The sequence below is a fragment of the Passer domesticus genome, chromosome Z (genome assembly GCF_036417665.1).
Source record: "Passer domesticus isolate bPasDom1 chromosome Z, bPasDom1.hap1, whole genome shotgun sequence".
Lineage (NCBI taxonomy): Eukaryota > Metazoa > Chordata > Aves > Passeriformes > Passeridae > Passer > Passer domesticus.
In genome coordinates, this window is record NC_087512.1 from 80,989,026 (window position 1) to 81,010,179 (window position 21,154).

A 21,154-nucleotide genomic window follows, 5' to 3' on the forward strand; every position below is an offset into this window, starting at 1 on the left:
TGAGACATTTCATGACATTCCCTCTTGACCTGAACTAGAGTCCCTCTACAAACTTCAGACCAAAGCAGGAAATTAATCTCCTAAAGGCCATAAAAAAGCCACTCCATCCAACCACCTGATGCTTTCGCATGGCAGGTTGCATTTGCTGTCCTCTCCGTGGTGGTGCAAGGTGTGTTTCCACTCTCCCCTTCCGCAGGCGGAGGAGGAGGACACACCTGTGCCAGGCTTCCCAAACCAGAAATCCAGCAGGATTGTTGACTTTGGAGATGGTTTGGGCAGCACTGCACACAGCCAAGGCACCCGTCATGCTACCACAAGACCAGGAAAAAAAGGAAAAAAAAAAAAAAGAGTGTAAAAGTGTTTGCCTCCCTTATAAAAGAGGGAACAGAGCCCTTAACCTCGTATAAAACGTCTAGACTCTGGATAAACAGTCACCAGCGCTGGTGCTGCTGCTGGTTACTGAGTTACCACGGGGACAGGGCTGCAGATTGATGCCAGCCATGCTCAGGGATGAGGAACAGGTCTGAGATAATTCCTGGGATAATCTTTGCCCTGGGATCATCCGCATGGCTGCCCCGAGGATGCAGCCACAGTTCCCACCCCACCCTCACATCCAACCTTCTTTTTCCACTCAGGTATTTCTCACCTCTGAGATGCAGCTGGAGCACTGGATCTGCAATACCTCTGTCATATTGCTGTTTTATCTGTGGTTTTTAACACCAGTTTCCTTGGCAGCAGGACACAAAGGCAATAATCCACCGACCACTGCCAGGATTTCAGGACAGAATTCCTGATTTCCTTGACAGAAACAAGGGAAACTTAGGTGAACCCACAAAATGTAAAGGGTACATTTTACTGGATGTAGGCAGCCTATTTCAGGAGTGCAGTGCACTTTGTAGTAGTTCCACTCCATTGCCTGGATTGCACAAATTCAATTTGCTTCATTTTCTACACACTGATACAATGCCTGCATGTGTTTGCTTCAGGTTTTGTTTCCTGGCACCATGTAGATAAACTAATACAGTGCTGCTTTGGAAAAAAAAAAATGTTTCCTATATTCACATGATTACCCAAACAAAAAAGCAGGTTTTATTCATATTGCTATTCCTAGTAAAACACAACCAGAAAGACAACACAATCCCTTGGTGTGCAAGGGATTTTTGCCAAAGATGTGCTGGAGGTGACTCCAGAAAACAGGCTGGAAAGCTCACAGCCTTTTGTAGAAAGGTGAAAATGCCACATAAAACAAATTTACCTATCAGCAGTGATTACCTTCCCAGGTGTTTCACTACTGGGGAAAATACATATTAAAAAAAACAACAAACAAACAACAAAAACAGCCTTAACATGAAAGAACATCACCTGTGCTGTTTCCACAAGCAGCAGGTTTGAAAGACCTAGAAACTGGGACAGCCCTAAAGGAATTTTCCAGGATTTCATCCAGGAATGCCTCTTCCCTGGCTGAAAACCATCTGGGCTCCTTGCTGAGCAATCTTTAATCAAATTGTCTGTGACAGAGAGAAATATTAAGAAGAAAACTAAGGAAAAAAATCCAGGTCTATTTTCACCAGGGACCTAAGCAGTAGCCTCAACTGAGATTTAAAGACAGAAAAACTGGACAAATGCACTATTTCAACCTCATATTCCAAGTTACAGAGGCACAAACAGATAAATGTGTCAGTAAAATCAGCTTGCTTTTACTGCACAGTAAGCTCTTATGAATAACCAACTTCTTCTCCCCAACACATTTTTTAAAAGAATAATTTGTTCCTAGTCAAAAAGCCTGTGTGCCAAGTTTCAGCACAGAATAAAATCTTTACAGTGGAGTTATAAATTTTTTTGAAAAGTGGGTTCTGTGTACTCACATACACTTAACCATTACAAGGGCAGCAGGTGTCACTATAACAAATGATGTAAAGTTTAATTTAAACATCAGAGAACACACTAAAATACTTTGGAAATTGCCACAGGTCACTTAACATTTTATATGAAAAAAAAAAAAAAAAGAAAAACCCTAACTCCTCTCCCTAACATTTGATTTTTTTTCTCCCCTACACGGCCAAGTAAAGAAAACACAGACATGGATTCTTTGTAATTAGCAGGACTGTGGTTTTTACAGCCAAACGTGGGCCAAGAAGTGAAAAGTTAACAAATCATTAGACAACATACATTGCTCTGTATGAGAACCATGGCAATCTGCAGAATAGCTCAGGATACACGAGCATGAGGTCAACTGTTTTCAGTAGATAATTGTTCAGTATAAGCATCCTTGCCTCACAGACAAGGCATGCAACAACACACAGGGACTCCTGGCACTTCCAAAACAATTATATTTGTCCACCACGTTACCTAAACAAATACAGGAAGCATGGTCAGTAATCACAGATATTATTTAAATACTAAAGAAAGAAAGAAAGAAAAATAATAATTCCATTTTCTTCCCTCTCCTCGCTCCATTTTTCTGTGAATCACCAGTTTCCATGGCAACTACACTGTTTACAACACAATAGCCTCTTCCTCTTCTTGCCCAGGCTCCCTGATGTTGCAAACCACTTTAACACCTACTTAACTTTAAAGCTGGGGGACCCCTACAGCAGTGCAGGGGACCAGTGTGGGTGTTCTGCTCAATTCAGGGACAAAAAGGGAAGGGAACAGAAGGAAAAGTAAAAAATGCAACATCTGTTCGCTTAGGGATGGCCCTCCTTCCCCAGACTGTCCTTTTATTTCAATAAAAGGTTTGATTTTCTGTATTTCCTGCAGGTTTCCACTCAGGAATCCTGCTCCTCCTGAGCCAGACTCTGCTCAGGGCTGCACTCAGCTCCTACAAACATTGGTGATCAATATTTTATTCAGCATCTGCCACCACCAAGGCCAGGCTGGACAGGGCTTGGAGCAACCTGGGGCAGTGGAAATGTGGAATGGGATGAGCTTTAAGGTCCTTTCCAACCCAAACTAGCGAGGAATGCCAGTAATAATTTACCACCATGGTGCTCTTGCTGCTGCTGGTGTCCCTACCTGTCCACAGCAGCAACAAAAAAACCTTAAAATCAGCAATTTCAACCCACACGGCCGAACTTAATACGCAAAAAAATAAATAAAATTGCCTGTGAGAAGGTTTAAGGGGAAATTTTAGTTTTTAGTTTTCTCTTAAGAAAATCATGGTCTGTGGGGAGATGGGGTGTGGGGCTGGAAGAGGTCTGTGCTCCTTCCTCAGGACCCAGAGCCATTTTTTTAACTGGAGCTCTTCCTTTTCTGCAGATGAACATTTTAATCCCAGGAATACAAATATTATCTGTTAGGTATAATTCTTTTTTTTTTTGGTGGTTTGTTGGGTTATTCTTCCTTTTTTCTCTCTTTTGCTACAGCATAACAACTCTGGCCCCATTTCAACAATGCACTTAAGCATGTGCTTAGTTTTAAGTAGATGAATAGGTCTGTTGAAAAAAATGCTCCAGTTAAGCATAAAATTAATAATGTGCCTCAGTGTTTTGGATTAGGCTTTAATTGCAGGAAAAGTTTAAAGCCATATTGTATAACACTTAAACATCCACCCATAACCAAGTTATGCTTTTTCTTAAAAAAACCCCAAAAAACAAAAAAAAACCACCCTCCCAAACTGTAACAATGTTCCCTGCAAGAACCAAAGTACAGGGCTAAATATTCCTAAAATGAAACCAATATTACCCTGCAATGTGATAATAAAAACAGGTCTGTGATTTTCATGCTAATCTTTGCTGTCACACTCAAAGGAGATTTTTTTCATCCCTCTCCATAACTCAGATTATACAGTTTAAAAACACCAGTGGAGTTCGGTGTCTTTTTGGCTAATTTGGTTCTGGTTTCAAACCCCAAATACAGTAAGTCAGGTAATTCCAGAACACACATTCCAGCATCTCTTTACATGTTTTACAGGAGGTCTTTCTGGTTTTTTGTTTTGGTTTTGTTTGGGTTTTTTCTTGGGTTTTTTGGTGTTTTTTTTTCTTTTTTTTTTTCTTTTTTTTTTAATGGTTTTGGGTTTTTTTTGTTGTTGGTTTTTTTTGGTTGTTGTTGTTGGCGGTGGTGGGGTTTTTTGTGTGTTTTTTGTGGTTGGTTGTTTGTTTGTTTTTGTTTTTTAATGGGAAATTCTATTTCCTGTATCACCACCTCCCCCACCTACCTACAACAAGAGCAACCTATTTCAATTTAATTGTGAAATATCCCAAATAAACATTTCAAGTGGCAAAGGAGCCAACGTGAACATGGAATACACATGGATTTCTTCCCTCCTTATGAAGGAGATGTCTATCAGCATGAATTTAGCAAGAAGTGAGATTTTTCTTTATGGCTATTCAACCCAACCTTAATTTAGCACAGAGAATTTCACCTGTCCTTGTGGAAGGAGAAGTCTCCCATAAAACCTAAGCCAAAACTGGAAACCTGAAGAGTTTTATTTATCCTGTTAGTGATACCTGGTGCACAATGAGACAGAGAGAGAGCTGCAGGATGGTCTGGGAGGAGGGGAACAGACAGGAAGGGAACCCGTGGTGTGCAGCAGGGATAAATACAAACTGTTGACAGCAGAGAATGAACTCTGGCACTGAATATGAACTGGTCACGAATCAGTGAGCACACAGCTGAAACCTGAGCACAGGAGGGACACAGTGGAGCCCCTAAATTCAGCAGGAGGATTTGGTGCTCAGCCTCCAGCTGCCTCGAGTTCTGTGTCTCATTCTGAGGAGCATCCCCCGTGCCAGGTACAGCAAAATATTTATGGGGCAGCTGATGGGAAAAGCACGGAGCCAGAGGAGGGGATGAAAAGGCCACAAGACATTTCTCTCTGCAGCTGTCAGAAGGAGGCTGCACACCAGAAAAAAAATAAAATAAAAATCTACAAGAAGTTTTTGCAGTGGGTTTTTTTCCCCCCTCAAGAGACACGGATACAATGATACCTATTCAGCAGCCTGAGCCTCAGAAAAACACAGAATTATACTTCTCTGCCTCTGTGTGCAGTTCTCTGTTCACATACATTGTCCAACACCAAAGGAGACAGAGGGAGAATAAAGTTTCTGCAACAAAAAAGAACTGTGTCTGTTGGGACCCTCAACGTGTTGGAAATACCAAACTTTCATTCATACCATCCATGTAGCAAGGCTTCTCAAAAGATAAAGAAAAATATTTTATCAAACTGAATCAATACTGGACTTTCTCACCAAACACTGCAGCGCTTTATCCCTACAGGGTTGCCTGAGAGCTGTGGTTTGAAACCACCACCACCACCACAAAAATCAATTTTTTTTTATTATTAATTACAAGAATTTTCCTTGCAGTCGTTGTGGGAACAGTGCTCACATATTGATCTCTCCTAGGGCAGCTCCAGAAGTAATCCAACCATCTCATCCAGCCATCTCTGCAAAGAAAGTCCACACAAGTCATTAAAAAAACCTCATTTCTACTGGGCTGTGCTTGTAACCCATGTGATTTCTGCCTCCTGGGTCACAAAGAACTGCTCAGAGAAACTTCAGCATGGGAGACTGGACCTGGGGCAGTTTTCCTTTATTTGTACCAGTCCAGGGGATCCTTCCCAGCTAAACACTGGCCAGGGTAAGAGAGAAGAACCTCTGAGGATCTGACAGCCAGTGCTACAGAATTATTTTTTTTTAATGTAAAATGTTAAAATGCAAATTGTAAACAATTTTTAAAATGTAAAAATGTGGTTTTAAAATCAAATAAAAGAAACTGATGGCGAGACTGTGGATCAGCCTCATCCATTGACTATTTTAAAACTTGCATTTGTCCCTCCAAAATCAGATTACACAGGAGCAAAGATAACATGTAATCATCATCTGGAAAAAAAGAATCCAAGTAGGACATTTCCATACATTTTTGCTTGATGGATTTTGTCCCTTTTTGTCCCCACACGGTTGATACCAGATGTGGTTGTGTCAGCATCTTCCTCAGATGATGTGAAAACCACAAGCTAGTGCAGAAAAGCGATGAGGAGGAAATCCCTTTATTTCCTGCACTCATGAAGGAGCTCACAAACAGCAAAGGTTTTGATAAATGACAAATTATAGCTCATACAATAAATAATAAATTATGAGAATAATAAATAAAATAAATGATAAATGACAGTTCATTCGTGGGCTGAGATTTGAACCATGAACAGGTGGGAGAAGGTTGTCTCTGACCCTGCTCCAGGCACAGCCACTGCAGAACAAGAATGAGGATAAAATCAGAGAGTTTGGACAAAGGGAAGCGCAATAAATTCCAGTGGCACCATTCGTCACAGTCTTGTATCTCATTAATGGTGTGGCCTGCATGGCTGAGTAATTTTCATGCAAATAGGAAGCACTAACATCTTAATTTCATCCTGAATGAAGTAATGGATTTATTATTTATTTAAAGTCACTGGTGTCCTTCTAGTTTGAAATGAACTGGGTGCACAGTGCTGGGGGGAAAAACAACTTTTGTGCTGGTGTAATCAGATGATATAGAACATTATTTTACCTGATTTAGGCCTATCACAGTGCACATAGCAATGTTTATCCATGCTAACCCTGAAAGCAACAGGAGAGCAGCAGGAATATTCAGCATAAACTGCAAAAAGCTGAGACATTTATATGTAGTTCCCTGCACTGCAACCAAAAGACTTATACCACTGATTTGAGCAATATTATTTACAACTTACTTCCAATTTCCCTTTTTCCCTCTACAGACAAATTGAAATAATAGATGCAGGAGTATAATCATGTCTGGCAATTGGTGAGAGTCTTGAAAATTGCTATTTTTGATGCTGTAGTTTGAAGAGCAAATAGATTTCCATGTTTGTGTATCAGCTGGATTGTACTAATGCAGTAAAACCTGTGCAAAATTGTTTGCTTGTCTTTGGGCTTGACAGTGATTTCAGAATTTCACAGCAAAATTGCTTTTGGTGCAGGATGTAACCTGCAAACTTCTCTTCAACAGCTCCTTTTTGTTAGCTAAGTGATAAAAACGCAAAACAAACTAGGAAAAAAACCAAGCCAAACCAAACAAAGAAAAAACTCAAACAATTTTTGCCACATAACCATTCTTAGCACACATTCAGGCAGGTCTAATTCACTTTTTTTTTCCTTTGGCAATACCTGAAATTACATGGAACACGTTTGAAAGATGAGTGCCTTGAATTGAAAGGGTTTTTATGGAGCTGGAGTTTACTGGGGTGCCACAGTAAGCTGAATTTTCCCCAAAGGATTGCAGTGATATGGGATGTGAAAATGGGAAACTGCATGGAATACAGAAAGATTGATGGGATGTCTGTTTGGGGGTGAATATCTCTTTTGTTATAAATACTTTGCCATGGACATGTAAATGAAACTTTAATTTTTCTCCCACCTCTGGCTCTTCCACTTGTTTGATTTTCATATCAAATAAACCCGATTTAGGTGCAACACTTCTGTGGGCAGGAAGTCAAGACTTCACCAAAATAAAGGATGAATATGTGGTAGCCACAGAAGTTGTTATTCCCACCTCAATTCTCCTTTTTCCCTCACAAATTTATTACAGCACTTTTACTCAACAGCGACTACATATAACTGTGAGTTTCCAGCATAAAGGAATAATGTATTTTCTTGTATTTTGTTTTATGATAAGCACAAAACCTGTAGGAACATATTTTATAATTTTCTTACAGCTACTGGGAAAGTAGCATTAATATTAAGGTAAAATTTGGTGGATTTTTTAAGTCCAGAACATGAATAATTGAGATATCTACACTGAGTTAAGATGGTATCTTTCTGTAAAATAACTTGGCAGGACAGATCATAAACCATTTCAAATTCCAAAAGGCATAATTTTCTGTATTACATGAAGCAAAAAACCCATCAAAATCCAAAATAGCCTTTCCTGTACATAATGAAATTCATCCCTTATACAACCACCTAACTTTTCAAGATGTGAGGTGACTTAAAATGAAAAAACAGAGTTTCAAAAGGGGCAGCGTGACTTCCCTCATCCTTCTCTTTCCTGTGCTGTGGTCTGCACCTCTCTCCATGCACCCCAGTTCAAGTTTTTCAAATGCTAATTCCAGATGTAGCACTGCCCCAGGAAGCTCCAGTGAAGCCTGAGGAGATCAGAAAAGGAGGATCCAGTGCTGGCTCAGGAATGTAGACAGGGTGTTCAGAGGGTGCTGCACAGTGAATACAAAAAGAGTCTGATATTTAATGTTGGGGTTGTACTGTCCTGACCACCAGTGGCAGTGGATTTCACCAACCAAAAGAGGCAAATTCAGTGTTGCCTCAAACTGCACCAGCTTCCTTCACAAATCTCAGCTCTGAGGAGTCAAACATAAATAAATGTTGTTGTTTTCCCACTAATTCCACTGCTGACACGTTCTGTAATACAGATCTGTTACTTATTCAGCTGCTATCATATCAGTATTTAGAATAAACACTACATTTCTGAAGACACATATGAATAAAGGGGGATGTTGTCACACCATTTTAAGGCAGAGGCTTCATGAACAGCCAGCTTTGCAGTGTCCTGCAGCTCAAATTTCAGATGGCTAGGTGAGAAAATACATGGGATTTATTTTCAAGCATTTATCATCTGCAATAAACCCAGACTAACCAAAACAGCACCATGACAGTAAAAAAACTCAAAACCACATTTTCAGGTCTCTGTCATTACGGTCTCTAATGACAATTGCTGCTGTTGACATTTCAGTGGATGACAAACTCCATAAAACAGGGGTTTGTTTATGAGAACTGATGTTTTTAAGCAGCTGGCCATGACTTTTCAGCATGGAAATTATTTTAGCAGCACATCTTCCACGACACTCACTGCGATAGTCAGGACACCAACAGCAGGCTGGGAACATATTTTAAGGGGAAAAAAGGAAGAATCACCCCAAAGTCCCGCAGGAAGTGGTAGAGGAGGAAGGTTTGGGCACGGTGGCTCAGAGGCAGCCAAGATTAAGGGAATAAAAAGTGAATATATTTATTGAAGGGCCTTCAGGTACATTTTGGGCAGGCAAAGCCCATGCAGGGCCTACACCCAAAAATGGACAACAGGTCATGCATTTTCACACTTTTGTAAATTTGGTCCATTTGCATGTTGGGGGTTAATTTCCAATAACAGGTTCAGCTAATGAAGTCATTTACCCCAAGTTTTTCCCCCCAGTTCACTTTTGTTTGCATTTCTGGCCCCTGGGGCAGTGAGGCCTCCTTGATTGCCAGGCCTGGAGAGGCCTGGGACAAAATGGGACAGCAGCAGCTGACACTGAATGTGGAGTTTGGAGTTATGCACTAAAGAACTGCAGGATTAAAAATGTATGAACAATATAAAAGCTAAAATCCCAAGGGATCAACACCTCTTTCTCCCCAAAGCTGTGCCACTGCTGAGGGGACAGAGGCCCCTCAGGTGTCACACCCACCTGCATTCCCAGCAAAAACAACCCAGAAAAGCACAGAAGGTGCAGCATTCTGGTAAAGAAACAATTACCCACTTCAGAATAAATTTTAAAAAAAGGACCTTCCACAAGGGAGTTTCTTTCCCTTCTTTTTTATCCCTTGCCCTCCCCCTGGAAATATGTGCAGTCTACACCCCTTTTATCCTTTGCATTAGTTATTTTAAGGGCTGCAGACAATTCTGATGTAAGGCAAAATGAAAATAAGAGTGTTTCACACAGTGTATCAGAGAACCCAGTTTAAAAATGCATAGCCTCATGCCTTGAGCCTCTAAAAACACTCTTAAAAATCAACCAATTCAATGCTTTTCATGTCAATCATACACAGAGGTCTCCAGTGACTCTGAATTTTATGAGCTGTCACTCATCCCAATCCCAGAGGTGCTCCTACTAAATACAAGCTTAATGACCCTACAAAGCATGGCTGAATATTTCCATGCTACAAAAATGTAAATTAAAAGCACAATGGTAATTGAAATTAAAGAGAAAAAAAAACCCAAAACCAACCAACCCCAACACCACTGGCAATTTCTCCTTAAATAGCATTTTTATATTGGATATGGGCTTTGTTCACACTTAAATACACATTTTGGTCTCAGAGGGATGACAATGATGCTCAAAAACATCTGCAGACAGTAAATGGCATTACCCTGAGACAATGGAGGTTACAAGGTAATTACTCCTTATAATACATAATGGCACCTGATTAATTGTATTTCCACTCACACAAGAAACCAGAGAAATTTCTGTTGTCACAGTCACTGACCATACTGCTCACTTGAAATTTAAGTTTCATTTTCCCTTTGTTTCAAAGATGGGGATAATCTGCAGAAATCTGGGGCACTGCCCCAAAATTCAGTGTGCACCTGAGCTGCCTCACTGATGGAAAGTTATCACTAAGAAGCTAAATTATATCACAGGTATTGAACACACAAATTGAAAAAATACAATTTTAGTAATGTTTTGCAGGGTGATGATCCAAGAAATAAAACAGTCCAGCAGAAAAAGAGAGGGCATTAATGCCTGTATTTGTTCTGTTGGTGAAAGTTACTGAACTGGCTACCAGGTGTGTAATATTGTGAATAACTTATCACAGAATTGTGGAAAGGTTTCTGTTGGAATGGAGTTTTGTTCAGGTTATTCAGTCCAAGGCCCTGCCATAAGGGTCTCCATTTGCTGTAGTTGTACTGGAGGTGTTAAAAAATAAATTAAAATGGCCTAGAAGTCGTGTTACCTGCTTGCCTCATTAGTCAATTATAAAAAAATAATAATTTTAAGATTCAGGGTAGGGCATAGTTGATACAAATTAATACACTTGTCAGCTCCACTCATGAACATAAGCTGAAGTATCAGAATCAGTGTGGGCATAGAAATAAAACAGACTTTTTAAAAATATATTTAAGTCAAAATGTCCTGTGTTACCAACATGGCAACTCTGAAAATCCAATTACCTTTGCAGACTGACAGGAATATTGTTAACACCTTCATTTCACCTTTGTTGGCACTCCATTCTTCTCATCTTTCAGCACAGAAATACAAAACACTGGCATGAACCACCACTGTTACACTAATCCTTTACACTTTACATGTCAAGGCATTGCTAGAAAAGTGCAAAGCTACTTTAAAACTCATGAAAAAGTTTTTATTGTGAAAATAAGGAGTGACCTACTTTTTCAGACTTTTCCACTAGTAAAATCTATGAGAAAAAACAGATATCAATGATGACAAAAGCAGAACTACAAGCTGCTGATAAGGCTCCTAAAATTGATGGGAATACATTCCCTGATGTTGATATTACACCTGACAAGTGGAAGGGCTGGAGCTGTGAACAGTCCCTTCCCAGAAGAATAGGAGAGGGAAATTTCTTGCCTGCTGAAAAATGAAATAGAAAAGGCTAAGCAAGAACCAAACTTTCACAAAAACAAGCTACATTTAGAGATCCACCATGCTGATTATACATAAATTACATGCTGTAATTTAAATATTATAGACAGCCTTATTAATTGTTAATTACACAGTGATTGTGCAGAAAGCCCACCCTCTAACAGATCCACCAGATCAGTATAAGTGTTATTGCTTTTTTTTTCTTTTTAGGTCTTACATTGGACTAAGTCCTACTGATTTCATGATAAGTAAACAAGAAACCAAACCAAAATTTTGGGTGTAATTTAACCTTTTTATGGACTAGGAAAGCACGTTCTTAACTTTTGGATGTGGAACTGGGGAACAACCCAGAGAATTGAGAGAAAAGAACCCATATAAGAATAATATAATATTAATAGGGAGATTTTATGGTGATGTCATTTATACCACCATGAAACCTCAGTCCTCCCAGTGTATGTCTGCTAAGATAGGTTTTTCTCAGGGTGCTGCATTTATTTCACAAAATTTGGGAACACAAGAATAGTGCTTGTCTTCACAGGTTGTGTCTTTCCTGGAAAGTATCAAAACACAACAGTAACAGCAAAAACCTAAGTTTGCCTAAATTCAGAAATATGATTTAGGCAGCACCCCCAGGTCTCTGCCAGAGTTTTGAGTTTTAAAACTTTGCAATTAATTAATTCTCAACACTGATGTTTGTGAGTAATTTCATAAGTACTCAGTGTTTAAAAGAAACAGTAATTTTCCTCACCAAAACTGCTGCTGGGGTAACACCTTGGGACACTGAAACAAATGCTATTTATAACATCCAGCAGTAACTCAATATCATCAGGCATTCAAATATATGCCTTCAGCTCCAGCATTTCCCTGAAGCATTCAATCCTTTTAAAGACCCAGTTTTTGTGGCAGCGGTTAAAAAAATGTTCCTTCCACTTGATTAAGGGAACCATTTCATTCCCTAAAGGTATCAGATGTTACCTGTCAGGAACAGAGACAAGAATTGAGCCTTGTTTCACAGAAGGAATATTAAAAACACAGGACAAAATCAGTGTCACTGCAATGAGCTGGTGAATTATGGCGTTTGGGAAGCAGGGCTTTGGTTAAAAGCTGCTGGCTGAGGTTTAATCCAGGAAACAGCAAAACCAACACACACATACACACGCTAAAAAAGAGAAAAAAAGAAGAAAAAAAAAAAGGAAAAAAGAAATGCAAGCTGCATGGAAAGGGTTCTAGGAGTTCATAAAGGCTATCAGCTTGTGTTCTGTCATAGTGAAAGAAGGAGACAGGGTGGGAGTCCAAACAGAAAACTATCCCTCCAAACAGAAGGATTCAGTGGTGAATTTTGTTTTAAATCCCTGGCACAAGGTAAGGGCGGCAGCAGCAGCAAGGGTTGTGGGAAGAAACAAATCTGCTTATAATTATTATTTCTATGGGACCAGTAATTCTAGGCCTGATAAGTAATGAAGAAGTAAAACAAATAAGAAAACGAAACAAGAGACAAATGAGGAGTTCTGCCTCTCCTGTGCTGTAGGTCTGGGCTTTCTGAGGGGGTGAAGGATGAGTCAGGGTGACTCAAAGCCCCGCCACGCCGGCGCGGGGGGAATTGAGAGGCACCTTCTGTTTTACCCTCAAAGTGGGTGATCTGGTCCCAGCACTGCCCCAGCATTAGTCATCCCATGGCAATAAAACCCGTGGAACACTAAAAACTCTTCGCCAGAAAGACAGAAAGCCAAAGAAACAGAAAAAAAAAATATATATATATGAATGAGCAAAGGAGGAGGAGCAATGTCGATGTTCTTGCATTAAATGAAACTGTTCACAAGACTGCTTGGCCCCTGCACACAAAAACACTTCCAAATCTGAGCACAGGCCTTGAGCCACATCTGGATCACCTGTCTGCCTGGTCTGGCTACACCAGACCTAAAACCCCACACTTTGTGCTAAATTCAGCATCACCAGCAGGGTCCTGGTGCCAATTCCAGACCTTTGAGTGAAAAGCCTTGTCACTGCAGCATGGGCATTTGCTGATTTGAAGAATCAGCCTGCTTCTGTGACTTCATGTCTTCAGGCAAGGTAAGAACTGCAGGAGGGTGGTGGGGGAGCCACACTGCACCCCTGGAGCACAGCTCACTGAGAGAATGGCCAGAAATTCACATATTCACGGGAAAAAGACAGCAAAAAGGAGGCACGGTTACCAAATGCCCCTTTGCAGCCCATGGGCTGCTCTGCTGTGCATAATTTCAGGATTTTGGCAGGAGCACAGTTTAATTTGCCTCTGAAGAGCCTTGTTTACTTGCGTTTCCCTCTCACTAGTAACAAGCTGCCACTTCTGACGTTGTTCCAACACAGACACAAACCTGAGAGGGATTTAGTGTATGGCTGCTGCATGGTTCCCTCTTAATAATAACACATAACAGAAAGACTTCATAGATTATAAATATATCCTGATGAAATTACAGATTCAGAGCTATCTCCCTTAAAAAAAAACCAAAAAAGGTTAGGAAAACAATGAAACAATTAAATAAATTAAAAGCTTGTAAGTCTACACCCATTACCATGAGAGGAAAATAGCCTTTATGCCAGGGCTAAATCACACAAGTCAATTTAAGATGTGTGCAAATGGATTAAGGACAACCGTGTCAGTTCTAGAGTTATTTGAAACATTGAAAAAAAATTCCCGTGTTTTCAAGGAAAAAAAGAGTCCTGGAATGGGTATTTAAATGGGACAGGAAGACTGGAAACAAATGCACAGCTGCGGAGTGAAACTTACAAATTCAATTATGCATGGTTGCTAACTATCAATTTTGTTGCTAAAGTAGCATCATCACCAGCAATAAGGAGAACAACAATTTATCTAATTTTATGGTGTTTGCAATGATGATATTCTTTAATGTATGATATTAAGCACAATTTTAACAAAAAAATTACCATTCAATTGGAGAGAAAAACCATGTAGTCTCCAGAATGATTCTTGATTCCAGAAATGTATTCAGTTGGAATTTTCTCTTCCTTCACCCACCCCTGCTTTTTCCTGAATCAACTGAGATACACAGGAACTTTCTAACAATCAAAAGAAATAAAAATAAATGCTTAATGGAACAAAACAAAATTACTGAATACAGATATAAAAGACACTTCAGCCTAATTGTGTTAGTCAGGGAGAAAAGTAAAAAAATACTGTGAGAAAACCTGTCATTTTTTTGTTTTAGAAAGGTAACCTTTGTGTCCCACATACACTAAAAAATAACAACTCCAAAAAAACCCCAACAATGCCAAAAGGAAAAAGAACCCAACCAACCTAAACAAAATTAATCACCTGGAAAAGATAAAAACCATCAGGACTTCTACTGCCCACAATTTTAGACGAAACTCTATTGAGAGTGCTTAACCAGCAGAAGGAAAGGAAGGGCAATGCAAAAGCCGGAAAAAAGGAAATAGTCTGTTATCAAAGGACTATTAATTGCTCCCAAAGTAAGAGCAAGTGATGATCTTCTTCCTTTATTTACTCGGACGTTCAGCTGCCTAATCAAAGAAACGTTGTGCTGGTTGGGCTGAAAGAAAACTGTACCTTTTGTTTTGGTGATTGCCCACTAGACCTTAAGGGCTTTCATTGGATCGGTTTTACAGCTCACTGCTGCACTTTAGGGAAGCAAAGGAGCAGCAGGCAGCTCCCAGCCTCCACTTGCACTGCCAGGAAACAGGAGCAGGGCTCTGGAGCATCACCCACCTCGATTTTGTGGTTGTTGCTGCTTGGTTGGTCCTCCCTCCAAAGCTGCAGTTCCTGGTTATACTCAATTTACTGCATTTTGCAAATATGAATTTCTAATTATAAGTAGCTGGTAACATTCAAGCCAACATATTTAAAAAAAAAAAAAAAAAAAAAAAAAAAAAGAGCTAAAACAAAGCACCTTTCCACAGAGAAGACAAAGATTACAGGTTTTGAGTTTTTGCACTCCCTGCTCTCCTAGCAGAGCATTTTGGCACAAGCTTTTTTTGTGCATTTTGATTTTGCCACAGTTCCAGTGGCTCTCTTGCAGCTTGCAATAATGAATAATATAAAGAAAAATTTAATTTTCTTACTGCCCTGCAGACCCACAGAGTGTTAGATTTTTGCCTTCAAGCTCTTCAACTCAACAAGAAAATATAGAAATGCACCTCTTCCTTTTATCCTCCCTGCATCCCCCACGCACAATCCATTACCAAAGCCATGAAAGTATAAAAGTGTCAGGTCCTCTTTCTCTTCAGAGCAGCAAGTTTTGTAATTTGCCTGCAGGCAGAATAGGAACAAGCAGCTTTTCAAGGTTTTTATGGCCTGAAAGAATTCTTACAACAGCAAAATTATTTTGGAAGAAAATTTCTTAACTCCTACCGGAGAGAGCAAAGATGTTCCAGATGATCTGTAAATGATATGTAATGAATGCTGACTTTTTTTCCCCCTGTCTGAATTTGCTCTATTCTGCCTTTTTAAGGACTTTTCTATATTGAGAACAGAGTATTTGTAATAATGGATACCATTACAGAATGTGTGTGCAGAGGCTGAAAATGACCACAGGCACATTTCTCAGGGCATGTAAGGCTTTATAGTAATTTCTGTGTGAGATGAGGCCTACAGGAGCGAAGAAAACCTTCACTCCTGATACTTAGCAACACAATTTATTTTTTTTTTATTCAAGATGTTTACGACTCTGCAGATGTTACAGGTTTACTTCTTTCCTTACAGGCTGAGTGAGCACAGCAAATCGTCCCCCCGGGAACTCGCGAGCCAAGGCACATTCAGCTATCCCAGAAAACATCTCCCTGCATCCACAGGAATAAAACACCATTAAAAACCCAGTCTTAAGGGGCTGGTGAACCTCCTGCTTTACTGGTCCTGACCAGAATTCTGGCACATCTGTGAGACAAACACAGAAAATGGGCAATTTATGGAAAAGCTTTCAGCGCAGCAGCCTGGGCTCCGGGTGGGACCCTGTTATTTCATGCCCCACCTGAGAGAGGGGCAGTGAGATGAGAGAGGGGTAATCAGGCACACTAAAAGCTCTTGGCTGGCAGGGATAGGGCAGGATCACTCAGGAAGCAGCAACAACATGAGCCATTGTTTCCCAAACCTGTCCTGACAAAGGTAGCTCTGTCGCTCTGTTTGCTTTTCCCAGTTTGTCACGCTTTATGCCATTGATAAACTGTCAAGGCTAGCCCCTCCAAGGACTATATTGCCCCCAAAAACCTCTCTCTGACAGCCTCACATGGCACAGCTCCTTGTGCTTCAGCAGCTTGCAGTTCCCATAGGAGCTCTCCATGTTTTCCACAATAATTTCAATACTTCTCGCATTATTTTCCAGCTGTGCTGCGCACGGGCTGAGCAGCACCACAAATCCTGCCCTGTAACGTTACTCACTTTCAGCTGCTGCTGCAGTCCTGTGGGCTAAGCTGCAGAAATACTAAAAAATACAGAATCAGCTGAATGCCAAACATGCTCACAGTTTACGCACAAAACAGATGAATTTGCTAATGTTACCCATCCCCTGAAATAAAGCAAAGTTGAAATCGGATTACTTTGGCTCCCAACAAGAAGAATGATCAAGTTTCTCTGCTCCAGAGGCAATTTTTCTCCAAGCTGATCAGGCTGAACTACCCCCTAGAAATTAACAGTATTGGAAAGCTAATAGAGCAGGACATGTACTGGATAAAATAACATTTTTCTAACATCTTGACACAGTCAGGACTTTTCTATTTTTGAAACACACAGGAAGAGCAACAGGAGAACAATTCCTCAGATGGAGATTCCTGTGCTAAGGGAGCATCCACAGGGTCTGGGTTTGCCTCCTCTGGAGCTGGAGCATAAAAAGGGATAATTGTGGAGTCAGAGTGTAATTCAGGAACTTGTGCAATACCATTGCCCTTTAAATTCACTGATTAAACAAATAGCTTATTTTGCAAAAATTTGCCTATGTAATCAAGCTTATAGCAAGGCCTAGAATACAAGAACTGTTAATACCAGGGTGACTAAGCCGTCCACTTGCAAAAGCCAGACAAAAAGGGGATAAAATGCATGTCTGAGGACGGGAAATGTTTCACACTGAGAGCACAGAGTGGCCTTTTTCTGAAGAATGATTAGTGCTCTGCAGCTGCCCTGACCTCATTATATTCACTCTGCTGAAATTCAAACTTCCTATTCCGACAGTTTGTTCGGAAGGTGAAGGAAGAGGTTTTTTTTGTTTTTTTTTTCATTTGCCAGTCATGGGTGATTACACATCTTCCTTCCACTGACAGCCAAGGGGAGACACAAGCCTGAACAGCACTTTTGCCCTCCAGAACCTCCCTGCCAGGAGGGCAAGCAGGTTTTGTGCTGAATAATTCCACCTGCCCATTTGTGCTTGCCATCCCTCTGAGCTCCAGCAGCCACAGCTCAGACTGAGAAATCACCTCTGGCAAGCCTGAAACAGATTAGTGAAAAATTGCTTCTCCTGTTAAGCAATTTTCAGCACTTTGTTCTGGTCAATTCAGCAGGTGACCATTCTCCCCCCAAGAGGACACTGGGACCTGAGGGAGTGAAGATGAAAGCTTTTCCTCCACAGATAAATGTGGTACATTTTTAATTCATTAAGACCCTCATTTAACTCCTCTAAAAACAACAGGCTGCTCACAATGCTTGTTTAATGGGAATTACAGTGGATTACCAGCAAGCACAAATTTCAAAGACAATCCATGTTTGAGAACTCAGTACTTCCTCACAGCTGCACCACAAGCATTGTCTGCCTGTCATCAGCATGTTTTGTGCATTGTTTTTTGTATCATTCTGCTTCCACTAACCCAAGGCAGCAATGCAAATATTTCAGCCCAGTTCAGTTCCAGCTGCTGGGTCCAGCAGGGCATCACAGGGGTGCTGATGTCCTCACCATCTCATCCTCCTGCCCATCACCACAACTGCTCCCACCCACACCAAAAACGCAGCCTGTGTCTCAATATTCTGTGTCCTAAAAACCTTTTCCTTGGAGAGAAATTCCTGCCCAGATCAGCCTTCTAAGAAGGGAAGACAATTTTTCAGAGATAAAACCCGCACCATCCCTGTGTCCTTACAGTCCTACAGGGACTTCCTATCTCCCCTTGCTCCCACCTGAAGGCATGCCATAGGCCAAATTCCAGATTAGGATGAATTTATGTTGTTGCCACTGCCTTTTGGGTTGGTTTTAAGCTTTTGCAGACTGCCTCTTTACAAAGTTATCTTCTGATGCAAGTCCTAATCACTGCCGTGACCACAGGAAGGGAGATCAGTAATTCCATTTTCCATCATTATTCTGTCATGCTGGAGAACAAAATGCCTTTTTTTTTATTTCCCAAACAAAAAATTTCATGCTACGTAAAAGAAATACAGATGCAATTTTGCTTAGACTTTGAACAGGGCAAAGGCTGCCAGAGCTCCAGGAGTGTTTGGACAATGCTCTCAAGCACAAGGTGGGATTTTTGGGAGGTCTGTGCAAGGGCAGGGCTTGGACTGGATGATCCTGATGGATCCCTTCTAGCTCAGGACATTCTGTTATTCCTAACCAAAGAAGATCTTTACAAAAACCCTGCAGGTTATCCCAGAACTGCAAATTCACAGTTTTGGTCGGATGCTTTCTTACACAGCACAGCCACCTGCCAAAAGTAAGCCCCGTGGAATGCACAATAGGAAATTTAAATTTTGACCCACAAAAGTGAAAATACAGCAGCTCCATGTACCTAAGGTGCTGCCCAACATCAGAGCTGCACTCTGAAGTATCAGGGAGTTCAGTCTGCCACAATTATTTTTTTTAGGCTCACCTGCTTTCTGACTGAAATCCTCAGGAAAGCACACACACAATGGCACAGGGTGATTAAAAAAGCAGGAAATTGGAGGCCCTGTGGAAGGACTCTGGCAGGTGAGCCCTCTGCAGCAGCTCCTGACTGGTGAGTGCATAAACAAACCATTCAAAGGCTAAAGAAGCATCCCACTTCCCAATGATTTTTGCAATTGATGAGACTAAGTGTGGAGGCTGGGCCCATACATCTGAAAATATTTATTTCAGACTCAGTAGATATCTATTCTCATCCATTTAATCACACTATATTGATCATGTGTCCATTAGAAATAACATTTTCCGTAATCCACACAATCCCCTTTCTACAAACTCATTCTCTTATGCTTAGAACTCTGCTAAGTGTATAATTTATTCAGATAATGAGCTGCATGTGTTTTGTTGTTGTTTTTTTTTTTTTTAATTTTTTTAATTACTAAAACATCAAATGTACATATAAGAAATCTATCTTTCTGGTTAAAGCTATAAAGACACCTTTAAAACAGTTTTACATCATTTAATATCATGATTAGTTGTACAGAGTACTTGAATAGATGGTACAATAAAATCTAAGATATCTAAAGTGCCTTTCAGGGAAAAAATCTCTGTGTTTTTCTGAGTGCTTCTGAATGCAAGCAGTTAACCTTCCATGTTGACTAATAAGTCTAGGGACCACATGTCATGCATGCAATATTTATTAATCTGTTCTTTGTATTTCAGAGGTAAGTGTATAAAATACCTGCAGCACCACAGCAATTGTCAGACTGGGCTTCAGAGATTAAGTAGAAGACAACTCCACTGATAGGAAAGGGACTATAAATAAAAACACACTAAAGATTTCATTGATCAAACGCCCTCTGAATACATAATTCATCAAGGTGTTTGAGAACATTGAGATGCCTTGTTTGAACAGCAATCCACTTCTGTCAGTAATTTGAAATTTAAATTCTCACATTAGCTTCAGGGGGAAGCAGTGGGCGTACTCAGCAGGCTGGAGGTATGAGGAAGAAGAGATAAGGATTAAAATAGAAAATCAAGAAAAAAGTGTCTATTTCAAAGTGCACACTGTTAATTAATAGATTATGAGCCAAAAAAGAAAATGCATAAATATTCCAGTGACAGCTTCACAGTTTAAAAATAAATTTAAATTCAGAATTAAGAAGTACTCCGGCAGACTTTTTTATTTGCAGTTGGATGGATGGAGGGTTTGACTGGCCAAAGTTAAAGACACAAAATATGGAGTGGATTATTTGCCAACAGTTCATAGAACCACAGACTCCCAGCGTGATCTGGTTAGGAATGGACCCTAAAACCCATGCAGTTCCTGCTGGGTCCTGTGTCCCAGGCTGCTCCAAGCCTGGCCTTGGGCACTGCCAGGGATCCAGGGGCAGCCCCAGCTGCTCTGGGCACCCTGTGCCAGCCCTGCCCACCCTGCCAGGGAACAATTCCCATTGCCAAGATGCCAGCCAGCCCTGCCCTCTGGCCCTGGCAGCCATTCCCTGGGTGCTGTCCCTCCAGTTCCAGAGGAAGAGTCCCCTCTCCACCTTCCCTGCAGCCCCTCCAGGTCCTGGAAGGGGCTGGGAGGCTTCCACACAAATTTGTCTTCTCCAGGCTGAACAGCCCCAACCTTCTCAGCCCAAAGTTGCCGCTGAGCCCCAAAATCACCCCAGGTCTAGCTGATCTGGCAAGCAGGGAGAAGATCAAGGCACAGCTCAGCTCAGTCCTCATTCCTGGTTTTCTTTCAGAAGAGCTTACCAGACAAAGCTCATCAGACAAACCTCATCATCCTGCCCTCCGAAGAACTCCAGAGGACAGCCTACAATCCATACAGAACAGTTTATACTGCCTGGAACAGTCAGGGAGGAGAAGGAATTCTGCTGGGAAAAGGAGGCTGGGCTGATATTCCTACTCTCTTCACAGCACCAGAAAGCACAAGGTGGACACCTCCCAAATTTTGTCACAAATTGTGACTTTGGAAGCCTCCCAGTGAGGTGGAGCACTGACAGCCTTGTTTTGGAAGGTGCGACAGGAACTGGTG

The 21,154-nt window shown here is 40.9% G+C and overlaps 1 protein-coding gene across 9 annotated transcripts in view; it reads right to left on the reverse strand.

Annotated features, from left to right (window-relative positions):
• The window catches only part of XRCC4 (X-ray repair cross complementing 4), a 162,014-nt gene that overhangs the window by 37,625 nt on the left and 103,235 nt on the right, over nt 1–21,154 (reverse strand). Inside the window, exon 10 of one of the 9 annotated variants that reach the window (XM_064403608.1) lies at nt 14,302–14,365. The exons of the other annotated variants lie outside the window; for them this stretch is intronic. Coding sequence (XP_064259678.1) covers nt 14,317–14,365 — 49 coding nt within the window. The 3' untranslated portion in view covers nt 14,302–14,316. Of the gene's footprint in view, nt 1–14,301; nt 14,366–21,154 lie in introns of those variants that run through there. 9 annotated transcript variants of the gene reach the window in all.